We start from the raw sequence: 12,624 nt of genomic DNA, 5'->3' as shown, positions 1-12,624 counted from the left end.
GAACCTAATGCCAAAATTGACATACACTGTATATTATATGCGTGTAACAAAAATACGGGTTGAACCGGTAAATCATTTCTGATTTGAAATGTGCTATTGCTTCGAATCAAACCAAATCATTTCACTTTAAAATATATCAAGACACAAACCGAGATGTATCTTAGAAGGAAATGGCACATTTACCGTGATGACATCATACCCTCTGTGCCGTACCATGCCGAATCTAATCGGAATACCAATGAGTCGAAACAATTGAAATCCAGAAAGAAAAAAAAAGAAGGAAAAAAAAGAAACAAAGGAAATCATTCCACTTTCAAATCGAACCACCTTTGAATCGTTTTGCACCCCATGTATCGAAAACTGTATCAAATCGTCTTCTGCAGAGCGATCCACAACGTATAATGGTTACATAATTAAATAAGTTAAAGTTAAATCATTATTTATATGGTGGTTATTTTTTGTTTTGTTTACATAATGTAATTGTATGTAAATGTACACAGTAAATTCTGTCGAGAACATTTTTACTCTAAACATTCTATTACATGGCTCAGGGAGCAGGTCTCCCAACCTGAAGTTGTGGGTTTGTTCCGCAACTCTTGAGTAACTTTTATTTTATTTATTTTTACTCTTTACTTTCTAAATGTAAATTTTCCTCTGTTTGTGGAGTGGGACCAAATAGACTCTGTTTAGTAAAATGTACTCTACAGAATTTACTGTGTAGGAATAATCAATAGAAACCCAAATCAATAATCAATAACGGGCTTGTATGCACCTGTGTTGCTAATAAGATGGTTGACCTTCTAAGGCATGAAATGCCAGACCTGCATTAGAGCATCAGGGTACATAGTGACAATAATGGAAATGTTCTACTGAAGTGAGCTGTTCAAACAACAAACCTTCATCTGCTTGCATCACATCTTCATAATGACAACAAAATCCTCTCAACATTAACATTGTTCCTGATTTATTGCAATAATAAGTCGCACTCCTCTCCAGATAGTTACAGAGTCCATTTCTTCTCACTTCGTCTCCATATACAAGTCCTCTGATCTCAGCACATGGTCAAATACACAGAAAGTATTCAACAAAGATTGCATTAGAGAAAAGGTGCTACACACTTCTGTTGCCTTAAGCTTCAAAGCCAATGCAATCTCTGCATTAGGCAGGATACTCCGGAGAGTTTGGCCGCATTAGTCGGCACTGCAGCCTGTGGTATATATCAGGTTAGCGGAGCCAATTTAGCCGCGTGTCAGAGTCAGCTGCTTTGATTAATCACCAGCCATGCCCCCCCCCTTGAGAAGAAAGTGGGATTTTCACAGGGAAATGGAGGAATGAGATGGATAGAGGGATACCAAACTGAGGGATGGGTGAGAACGAGCACATAATCACACTTGTGGCTCATGTAAAATGTTACTTAGCAGTGAATCGACTTTCACATTTGCCATAAAATCGAGGTATGTGTGACCTTGAATATCTTGTCTATAGTGCACTTGTGGAGGTAGATGCACGCTGAAAAGACTTCTACGATATTAATGTGCAGTTTCTTTTTCTCAGATTGTAGTACCTTGCAACAAGTTAAAACGATGTATTCACAATGTTCTGTGACATTAAAATAATGTTTACATTCCAAATGAAATTGGCAGAATTTGTGTAGTTTAACAGCGATTTATGTTGATTGTTTAACCAGGTAAGGCCATTAACAACAATTTCTCATTTACAATGTCGACCTGTTCTGTGCGAGACAAGTAGAATAACTCATATTGTGCACATTTTCTAAGATATCAATATTATTTATTAGTATATATGCCATTGGCGCACGCTTATGTAAACACAGTGTAGTTCAGGGCAGTAAAGTTCTACAGTTGCACTATTAAGAATTTAATATTTTTGGAGGACACAAATTTAATAATGCCTCATGCGCTTCAAACGAACTGTCAACGGTTCTTGTGATGGAAAAAATGCAGCTGTTTGTGTACTTTGGAGATTGGTGGTGTAGTGGCGACTTAGTTTGGACTCTTTTATCGCTGATAGTGTTTCGAAGCAATCTAGGCAGATTTGCGTTTAAAATGTTGAATGTTTGCTTAATATTAAAAAATGAATTAATTCCCCCAAACTACTCTCATGATTTACTTCATTTTAGAACCCTATCTATTCATTTATTGTCAAACTGGTATCCCTTAGCATAGCTCAGAGGTGTAGAGGGGTTGATCCAGTGACCAAACGGTCAGCAGTTTGAATCCTAGCTTCAACTGTCCGTCTTGTCCAAAGTGTCTTTGGACAGGACACTGAATCCTAAATTGCTCGCAGGGCGGCATTTAGATTTGCCGATACCTGTCGAAACCCTGACAGATGAACTAACTTTTGGACAGTTCATCATTAGACTGTCTGGATAGTCTTTAATGATGGATTTGTCTTCCTCTAGGCATCATCTCTGTAAACAGCCGCCGGACACCTTTCACAGCCAGTGGAGAAAATGAGATCTTAGACCTGGAGGGGGATCTTTACCTTGGTGGTCTTCCTGACAACCGCGCAGGTTTGGTACTCCCCACTGAGCTCTGGACCGCCATGCTGAATTACGGCTACGTGGGCTGCGTCCGGGATCTTTTCATCGATGGACGCAGCAAAGATATCCGACAGATCGCCGTGTCCCAGAACGCGACTGGTATCAAGTCTTCGTGCAGTAAAGTGACGGGGAAACAGTGCGACAGCAATCCTTGTAAGAACAGCGGCATGTGTAAGGAGGGATGGAACCGCTTCATATGTGACTGCACAGGAACGGGCTTCTGGGATAGCACTTGTGAAAGAGGTAAGACTCCTTTTTTTGTATAGTCATTCTCATGCTCGACATTCCAAAACAGGTATGCCAGATGCTTCTTTGTACTGTAATACATAAAATATTTGACAAAGCATGTTTTTGTGACAACAAAGTTGGAGACCATACATTATTTCACAGATGGCTGCAGTGAAAAGAATACAGACAAACCTGGACTGGGATTCCATTTTTATGGAAGCTTTGCAGAAAGATTTACTTAGATTTTTTGACTCTACCAAGTGGCTGTGGAAAGCTTGATTTAGGTTTCGGCCGTGAATTGGTCTGAAGTGAACTTGTTTTCTTGTGAAATGGGCTTTTCGTGTCTCAGTTTTAAGAGCTTGGATGCATTAAGGTTTTATTAGAAAGTGCAGCTTTAGGAGTGTGTTATTTGAGACCGTTGATTTTTGTCTTTTTTTTTGTGGTTACAATGTGTATATAACGATTTTGACCAGTTATTATCCAGATAATAATCATCTATGATGTTGTTTAGAACACCCTGTGTTTATGTTCGTAAGAACATCAAATGCATATTTGAACGTCACTGTCATTGCCAAAAGTAAATTTTGCAGGTTATGTGATGGCTTCTAACTTTTATGATGGAATTAAGATGGATCTTAGAGATTGCAGATGTGTAGTGAAGCTACTAACTTCCATTTGTTACATTCTATTAATGTCTCAATCTGTCTACACACAATAGAGGGCAGTAGTCTAGAATTTACGCTGCTTTCAAAAGCAGGCAGTTCTGCACCTTGTTCTGTAAACATCTATAAATTCCACTGACATGGAATGAGTTAGAAGGGGAGGAGGCAAAGTTGTCCTGGTAATTTTCTGCTCCCTGAATGCCACTTTTGTCTCAGGAATGCTGCAATGCTGGCATATAGGTTGTAAAGCCTCATACCAGACACGTACCTTCCTCACTCTAATCCTAACGTTAGTAAACATCCAATGAAAGCTGTCGAAAATTATTTAGTTAAGAAGTGTGCACGTTTTCCGCAATATTCCACCACTTCATTTGGTTCTTTGCAAAAGACAAAGGCACCTTGATCTTAGAGTGCTCTAAAATGAAAAAAAAAAGTTCTTAAGAACAATAAAAAACCAAGGCAAAGCTTCTCACTGACCTTTCACCCATAGGAAGAAAACATTGAGTCACATGTCCCTCAAGGTCACTGTGACAGTTTCCACTCACCTTAACTGCTTTCCCCAATCCATTTTCTTCCTCCCACACGTAGGTTGATGCATTGCGATGGAGACCCTTGGGTTGTAGCACATACAGTAACTTTGTAGCATGTTGATTATTTGGATTTTTACTTTGTATTGTCAGATGTACAGTATTCTGAAATATGTACATGATGCTAGTGATGTCATAGTTTGCCGATACTGGGTTAAATCGTCACAGACGGTATGAAAATGAAACAACGTAAAAAAACAAGAACCTAAAAATAATTCTTAAAATGCCTCTTTTGAGAAAGTGTGAAACTCTGGGCTAATGATGCTAATGATGGTTGGTCATGCAAAATGGAGGAGCTGTATACCATTTTATGTCATGCCAGTATTTTACCTGTATTTCTGCAAAACAGGGGAGTTTGATGTACACTATCTTGGGGTTATTTACATTGTAGCAGAACGAGGGACAGACAAAGAGAAAAGAGAACAGAGAGGGGAAAAACAGTAGAGCTAGAACAATAGCAGCATGGACCTGTAGGACAAAGGTATTCCTCACATAAATCTTGGATGTATTTTTGGTATATAATTAAGTAAGTGAGCCTGCATACCACTTGTGGAAACCATACCCTACATGGAGGATCACTGTCAAAGTTGATAATGGCATGACTCCTTCTTGTGATTAGTTCCTATTCAGCCCATCTAACATTCAAAAGCTCCAAAACTGCATTGCTGAATAGATGATATTTCATTGTTATTTTTTTTGTTTCTGGCATTTCAAGAATGTTTACATGATCAAAACATGTTGATTTTCACAGTTCCCTTTTAGTGCACCTCATGGTTATTGTATAGCGTTTTGCACCTGCCTGTATGTGAAGATGCAAATCAGCCATCTCAATTTGTCTTGGGTTTAAGAATGGTAATGATACATTGCGGATGCTAAAGAAATGATATGCTCCTCCCGGAATGGCTAGTAGTTCAGTAGTAGATCAGTTACTAGATAGTCGATAGTCGATCAGCTTTCCTGTTTGTTTGTGTGAGAAATCATGTTTGCATTCCTTTTTGCTCACAGAAACCTTTAGTCCTAAGTGTAACTCTTTATACACATAACTGATGTCTAATTGAAGGGTCAGACTCGCTTCTATTTCTATTTTATTGCTCCATTTCTACTTTCAATTTCTAGTTTCAGTAATTCCTCCAATGGATTTTGGGTCTTCCCGGTAGTCGCTCCTTATCATTTCACATGTGCAGAAGCACAGTTCCTCATTACAAAAGGCGTCTCTTTTTATGCTGAACTGCTGAGACCAGTAGGCCAGTCTCCCTCTAGCATTACCTCACCTCAGCTGCTTGTGTCAGCAACTGAATTTTATCTGTGAGTGCGTGTTTGAGGAGTGAAGAAAAAGACTCAAAAATAAATTAAGACCTTTGGTTTGCTGCCTCCTCCTATCCACAACAGTTTGGAGTAAGTGGTGTGTCAGTGTCCTGCTGTTATTAAAAATAGAGAAAAAGACATCCCTTCTCACACAGTTTTGTTGTCAACCTCCCATGAAAATAGCAATCATTTTATCCTGCAAATGTTGTTGTCAAGCCGCAAGCCACACATTTGATCTAAATAAACATATTCATTGCATTTGCAAATGTCTAAATAATCATAATTTCTCGAGAATAACACACACCCATGTATATAATGTAAATTACTGGTCAACTTTAGGAAGTACTTTTAGCAGTTACTTAGTCTAAATAATTATATTTGGTGTAATATTTAATATTATAGGCAGCACGGTGGCTGATTGGTTAGCACGTCTGCCTCCCAGTGCAGAGGACGTGAGATCAAGTCCGGGCTTCGGCCTTCCTGGGTGTAGTTTGCATGTTCTCCCCATGCTTGCGTGGGTTTTCACCGGGTACTCCGGTTTCCTCCCACATTCCAAAGACATGCATGGCAGGTTAATTGAACACTCCAAATTGTCCATAGGTGTGATTGTGAGTATGGTTGTTCGTCTCTGTGTGCCCTGCAATTGACTGGCAACCAGTTCAGGGTGTACCCCGCCTACTGCCCGAAGCCAGCTGGGATAGGCTCCAGCACCCCCGCGACCCTTGTGAGGAAAAAGCGGTCAAGAAAATGGATGGCTGGATGGATTTAATATTATACGCATGTGTAAGGTTTCAGTGAACGTCTTTTCTTCATTTTGCGTGTACTCGTATTTTGCAACCCATTGATTTGTATTTGTATTTTTATTTTCAACTTTACAAGTAGTGTCTTCTATTTAAAAAAAAATATATTGAATGTGCACCATCTTTGAACAGATTGTAATGTATTAGTTACACTGTACTGTTTTGCTACCCCTCCATGCTTTTTGAGGCATCCTGAGGTCTCCCCAGGGCCACGCTGAAACAACCACAGAGAGGTAGTCACACATAGTGTAAGAAATTGATCTCTACCATATTATACAGCACCTCTGAGAAATGAACTTGTTATGACAAAACACGGGGAAGGCGGCGTGATAGAAATCAGTGCTCTATCTCAGAAAGCATATCAAACTTTTTTCATGGCATTTAGCTGGTAGTTTGTCTTTGTTTAAAATGGTTTCTTTTGCTCTAATGTTTCCTATTATTTCCAGCCCTATTCTTGCATGCTTTTAAGTAACGAGCCTTAGCGAGTGAATCCTACTAAATGAGAGAACATCTTTATTTTTTTTAATGGTATTTCCTTTCATTTTGAGGATTTGGAATTTACTGGTATGGCTGACATATTAATCGTAAAGTGTTGATGAATCTGTAATTCTCTCCTAGGTAGAGCAAGACAGTCCACTCTAATGGGCATGCATGAGAAAGTGAGCTTGTTTGCCAACACTAAGGTTGAGCATAATGAATTAATCAACTATTTGATTGTTGAAAATTCTGCCTGGAATTTGTTAATATTTTCTTGAGACAATTGGAAAAGATTGGACACTTTTCCATTACAGTACTGCGATACCTGTAGCTCACAAGTGGTCTCTATCGTCAAAGCAGGCTGGTTAATCCACATTTTATAACTTCTTGCTAAATGAGTCTGCATTAAAATACACATAACAAAATCTCTTGGATCAACTGCGGCTCTAATAATTCTAAATGGGGCCTTGTAACAATTAGCAGTATCCGTTTCTTAATGATTCTGTGGGCTTTTAAGACTGCTGCTACACACAATGAACCTCGCTCGAACAGGCATATTTAAACAGCTTCAACTCTGGTATTACCTCAGTTAAAGTCAGATTTAATGGCCTCTTATTGCAAATATTGTTTGCCTTTGCCCTCAATCACCTAATCGGAGCTTCACCTTGAGGTTGAAAACTATTTATATTTACAGCTGGTGATTGTCCAAAAACAAAGTGCTTAGAAGCTGCTTCAATGCATTTTGCCGGAAGTATTTTGATGTGTCTGTTGCTACACAAATGTAGCGTCTTAGACAACAGACACTTTTCTATTACATTATCAGTGGGGTGCAGGGACGACGTGCTAAAGAGGTGTATGTTATGCTACATCTGCCATTTGTGAACTTATATTTAATACACCCACCGACCCCGAACCTTACTGCCAATCCGGGTCATGGCACCAATGTAACGGTGGTGCGCTTATAGCCTGGGCTACTAACCCACAGACTAGCACTACTTTTTAGGCTTTTGAGGAATCAAAGGTATACGGAGAACAAAATGTGCCAGCTATTTAAAAATTTTACAATTGCAATTACATTTTTTTTTTAAAGGAGATTCTATTTAAAATACAGCAGATTCTCCTTGCCTCCCCTATCATACTTGTTCCTGGCATAAAATGAATGAATGAATGAATGAATGGTTTATTTTCGGCTCCAGAGTCCTAATTTTTTCCCCTCCACCTGCTTTTTGCACTTGCAAAACTACCGAAATAACTTCACTCTCTCACCCACACACACACATACGACCACACACAGAGCACATATCTACTTCTGCTTGCCATGTCTTGTCTGCTTGAACCCACCCCATGAGACCGGACAGGAGCAGTGATCAGAGGTGTGCTGCGGTGGCACAAGAACAGATGTAGTGTCAGCAGGGGAGCGAGCCATTGCTTTTGCCTAATAGGTATAAACATTGAGTGCGCTGCGGTGAGGGTCCTGTTACTAGAAATTTGTCATCTGAAAAGTGCAAGCAAACAAACCATACTGATCAGTGTGTGCCTATCCCAACTAACTTTAGGCAAGAGGCAGGGGGCACCCTGGACTGCTCAACAGCTAAGGTCCACATATAGACAAACAACAGTGTACACTCACAATGACACCTATTGACAATTTAAAGCTAAATCTAACATGCATGTTGTTTTGGCTCTTGAGAGGAAGTACTCACACAAGCAAGGGGAGAGCATGCAAACGCCACACAGGAAGGCCAGACTTGAACCCAAAACCTCAGAACTGCGAAGCGAATGTGCTAATCACTGTTATGCGCTTAACAACAAAAAGTTTTAGAATTGCATAGAGGTCTCCATATGCTATGAGAAGCGTCCTTCCACTATGTGCTACTCACCATCCACTTTAAAGACTTTGAAAATGGACAAGACAGGAATTAATTACAGTTACTTTGTTTTGCACGGAATGTTGGCTGAAAAACACAGTTTTTAAAAGATCAAAATTGGATTGTTGAATTTGGCTTTAAATATTTTTTTACGTACTTGTAAATGTGTTCAGATGTACTTGTAAATACGTTCATGAATACGTTATAACGTACCTGTAAATATGTTAGAACGTACTTGTAAATACATTTGAACGTGATTGATAATATGTTTAAACAACAACGTACTTGAAAATATGTTTACACGTAGGCTACTTGCATAAATGTGTAAATGTGTGTACTTGTAAATACGTTTGAACGTACTTGCAAGTACGTTTAAATATATTTACAAATGTAATATGTAGTATAAATGTAAAGAAGTTTGAACGTGCTCGTAAATACAATTGAGCGTAATTGAAAATATGTTTAAACAACAAAGTACCTGAAAATATGTTTACACGTACTTGCAAGTACGTTTAAATATACGTGCAAATATGTCAATATAAATGTAATGTAATATAAATGTAAATATGTTCGAACATACTTGTGAATCATTCAAATGCATTTGCAAATAAGTTTTATGTCCGAGCGTACTTGCAAATACATTGAACTGTAATTGAAAACATGTTTATACGTACTTATGTATGTACATGTTAAACATGCAAGTATGTTTGAACGTACTTGTAGACGAAATACTAAGAGCTTAACTAAAGCTTTTTTTCCTCATAATGCGACGGGGTATTGACTTGCGCGTGGGCAACTTAAACAATTTTTTTTTTAGCATTTAGCTAAATTTGCAGGGGTGAGGGGGTTGTTATTTTAACATTCGGCCCACATTATAGCAATACGTTCGAAAATTTGCGGGGTTCTTTGTTTGTTTTTTTGTAGCATTTGGCCTACATTATACTTATACACACACACACACGCTAATACCACCGGATATGTGCCTAGAATCAATACTCCGTGGCATTATGGGAAGAAAATGATTTCAACGTACTTGCTAGTCAAAAATGTTTACTCCACATTGGCAGTTCCACGTTTCTATACTAGTTAATAAGAGGCTCAAGTTGTTGTTGTTTTTTTTACTTTTCTGTTTTTAAGAAATGCTCTGAAATCTCTTGCTCCTGAAACTCATACAGTACATACTTGTCATTGGACAACATTGCCACAAAGAGATAAGCTTATCCGCGTGCGATTTTAGCTGCGTGGCAGTGCCAGTGCTCCATGCAGGTGGGTGATACCAAAGCTGTGACCCTCTCACCCGCGTCGTGACTGAGAGCATAGCCTTGCCAAAACCGCTCTTCCTACGATGTGGATTCAAATAAGGCTGTTGCCTGTCAGCAGCCCCAACAGGCACACTTTGAAAATCATAAAAGAAGCTGCTAGCTCAAAAATAAAGCAATATATAACAGCAACTTCATAGTTTCAGGGCACAATAATGCACTTCAATGTGACTGCCTCCAGAACAATGTTGCTCCTGTGGAATTGAAAATGTGTGTGTATTCTTATCACCTTTATGGAATAGGGGTTAATATTGTAATATCTCCATGGAGTACGCTCATTGGGTTGAATCTGCCACCTTTTTTATTACGTTAAAAAATACTTTTGAAATAGCCAGCAGTGAGAGTCACTTTCAAAAGAGAGGGGAAACAAAGATAATTTCCCATGATCATAATGTTTCAAGGTAGGACTTTGCCCTTTTCCTTGTCTTTGGTAGACTACTGGAGGCTTAACTCATTTTGATTATTACATGAAAAGGTTACCCAAATGTTATTTCCCATCAGGAGATCTTGAGTACTATAAGAGGATATTCACATTGTGCTTGAGTTTAACTTGTAAGTGGTGACATTAATTCAAAGCTACAGGGAGCTACATTTGATGTCATCCATTGACTTCACCAAGTCAGAGATTGTCATGTCAGGCGTTCCGTCGTGATTCAGCAAGTCAGTCTGTCATTGAGTGTGCAAGTTAAGCTTTCTATTTGCAAACTGTGCGAGGGCCCATTTAAGTGCAAGCTTGTGGGACTGTTGTGTGGCTGATCGAGTAGCCCAATTAATCAGGTAAACAGGCCTGTAATGAAGTGTGTTTGTCTGTCTGCGTGCCAGCCTCACACCCAGCTGTCCACCAACAGGCTCCCCCCTTAAGGTCTTTTTTTGCTGCATCTTTGTATAACGCGCAGTTACACAACCAGACTCCCATACAAAGAGGGCAACGGAACACACACAGACACACGAAACCACTGGAGACAGATTGGATTGTGTCTAATGCATATTGCATTTTTCCCTGACAAGATGCCTCCGCCCACTGACAGTAAGTGGCTGTGTTTTCCAACTGTTCAGAAGGCTCCAGGCCAGAGCTGATGGCTGGAAATGGCTTCAATGCAGATCAGTTAGCAGTCTTTTCCTTTTCACCTTTTACTGCAGGAAATGGACTTTGCATATACTTTGCACACACATGGTAATGTTACAGGAAGTTCATTTAGGAGCAGCACTTTAATAGCAGGTTTTAGCCTCACACACACTGGCCTTCAGACAGCTTTTGTCTCTTTTCACCGGAAATCCAGTGTGAAACCTGCCATTGTTGCTTGCCAGCTTCCGGCGCTTAATCTTGGAACCAGGCAATGAAACTAGTAGGGATGCACCGAAATTATAATTTTGGGCCGAAACCGAAAACCGAAAATATGAAACTTTTTTTTTCCAGACTGCTGTTTATGAACCAATTCTTTTGGTTTATTTGGTAATTGTTTAGGGATAAAAAAACAAAGAAAACAACAGTTAGGCAATATCACGTGAGAGGGATTGATGTTGTGCTCATCAACCTTTTTGACCAGATTTTTGCAAATGTCTTATTTTGATTAAACAGTAGAAAGTATCAGTCTGCTTTCATAAAGTACTACATAAATCAAAATGATTTCTGTTGAGAAGCTGAAGTAAGAGGATTTTAATTTAAACTGTGGCTCCAAACTATTACTCGTTTATTAAAATAGTTGTCAACTAATTTGATAAACAATTAGTTGTTGATTAATTTTGACACCTCTAAAACACACCAACAACCCTGTAGATCCTAAAGGGGAAGTCAACCCCAAAAACGTTTTTGGGGGACAATAATGTTGTATACAGCCCCACTGGTCTAAATATGGTATTCTGGTTAATATTGTTGGAGTGGAATATGAGTTAAGCAGCAGAATCTAGCAGTTTTTATCCGTTTTTATCACCATTTTGTCACTTGCGTCACAGTTTCTCAGGCCTCAGGTAACAACCAATCATAGCTCAGCTTCAGAAAACAGGTGCGGCTGTGGTTGGTTGTTGCCTGAGCCCTGAGCAACTGTGATGTAATCTTCAGTCGACAGCAAGTGGCAAAATGGCCGCCCCCTGAGATGTATAAAAGTGGCTGCATAACTCATATTTCACAAATGTAATATTAATCAAAATGTCATGTTTAGACCAGTGAAGTCATGTATAACATATTATTGTCAAAAAATGTTTAAGGTTCTTAAACATCTTTAAGTACTAGAGACATACATGTATCTTATCACAACCATCATAGCCAGGTAACACAAATACGTAAAATCTTGAGATTTTACATATTTTTAAAGTAATTCAAAGGCCATTGGTCAAGTAAGCTACCCAGTTCAATTTGGCATTCATCAGGTAATTATTCGTTCTTCAACATTTGTCCTTTTTGGTCTATTAGCTGTAAGGTTTTATCCATTTAGTAGCATTGAAATCACCCTTTGACTGCTTACTCGATATACTGTATACACCTGTAACTAAAATTGAGATTTCTAATTATAAGCATAAGCAACAATGTTTTTGTCTCCATCTCTCAAGCCAGATTTATGATCAGGAGAATGAGATGCAACCCCTTTCAGTTGCTTGATAGTTTTTTTGGAGATAAAAGAACATAATTTCAAGGTTTATAACCATGCGTCTATCGGAGTATGACCTTGTACAGCCACTTTCCTTGCATCAGTTTTTCATTTTGTTCAGCTCAGCTGTTGACATATGAAGAAAGCCATCATCCTTGAGCCAGATAGAGCAAGACGACTGAAGTGGGTTTTTCACAGACTTATGATTAGCCGATATCCATTCAGCGAGG

General features: G+C 38.9%; 1 protein-coding gene across 26 annotated transcripts in view; it reads left to right on the top strand.

Annotated features, from left to right (window-relative positions):
• Positions 1 to 12,624, top strand: part of nrxn3b (neurexin 3b) — a 275,664-nt gene that overhangs the window by 90,784 nt on the left and 172,256 nt on the right. For all 26 annotated transcript variants that reach the window (XR_013289416.1, XR_013289415.1, XM_077552596.1 and 23 more), the window contains one exon: positions 2,423 to 2,806. Coding sequence is in view for 24 of the 26 variants with exons in the window: in XM_077552596.1 (XP_077408722.1) it covers positions 2,423 to 2,806 (384 nt within the window). In the remaining 2 variants the exon portion in view is untranslated. The remainder of the gene's footprint in view (positions 1 to 2,422; positions 2,807 to 12,624) is intronic.

The sequence above is a fragment of the Vanacampus margaritifer genome, chromosome 19 (genome assembly GCF_051991255.1).
Source record: "Vanacampus margaritifer isolate UIUO_Vmar chromosome 19, RoL_Vmar_1.0, whole genome shotgun sequence".
Taxonomy (NCBI): Eukaryota; Metazoa; Chordata; class Actinopteri; order Syngnathiformes; family Syngnathidae; genus Vanacampus; species Vanacampus margaritifer.
Note: the sequence above shows the minus strand (reverse complement) of the source record. Positions and strands in the feature narration are given on the sequence as shown.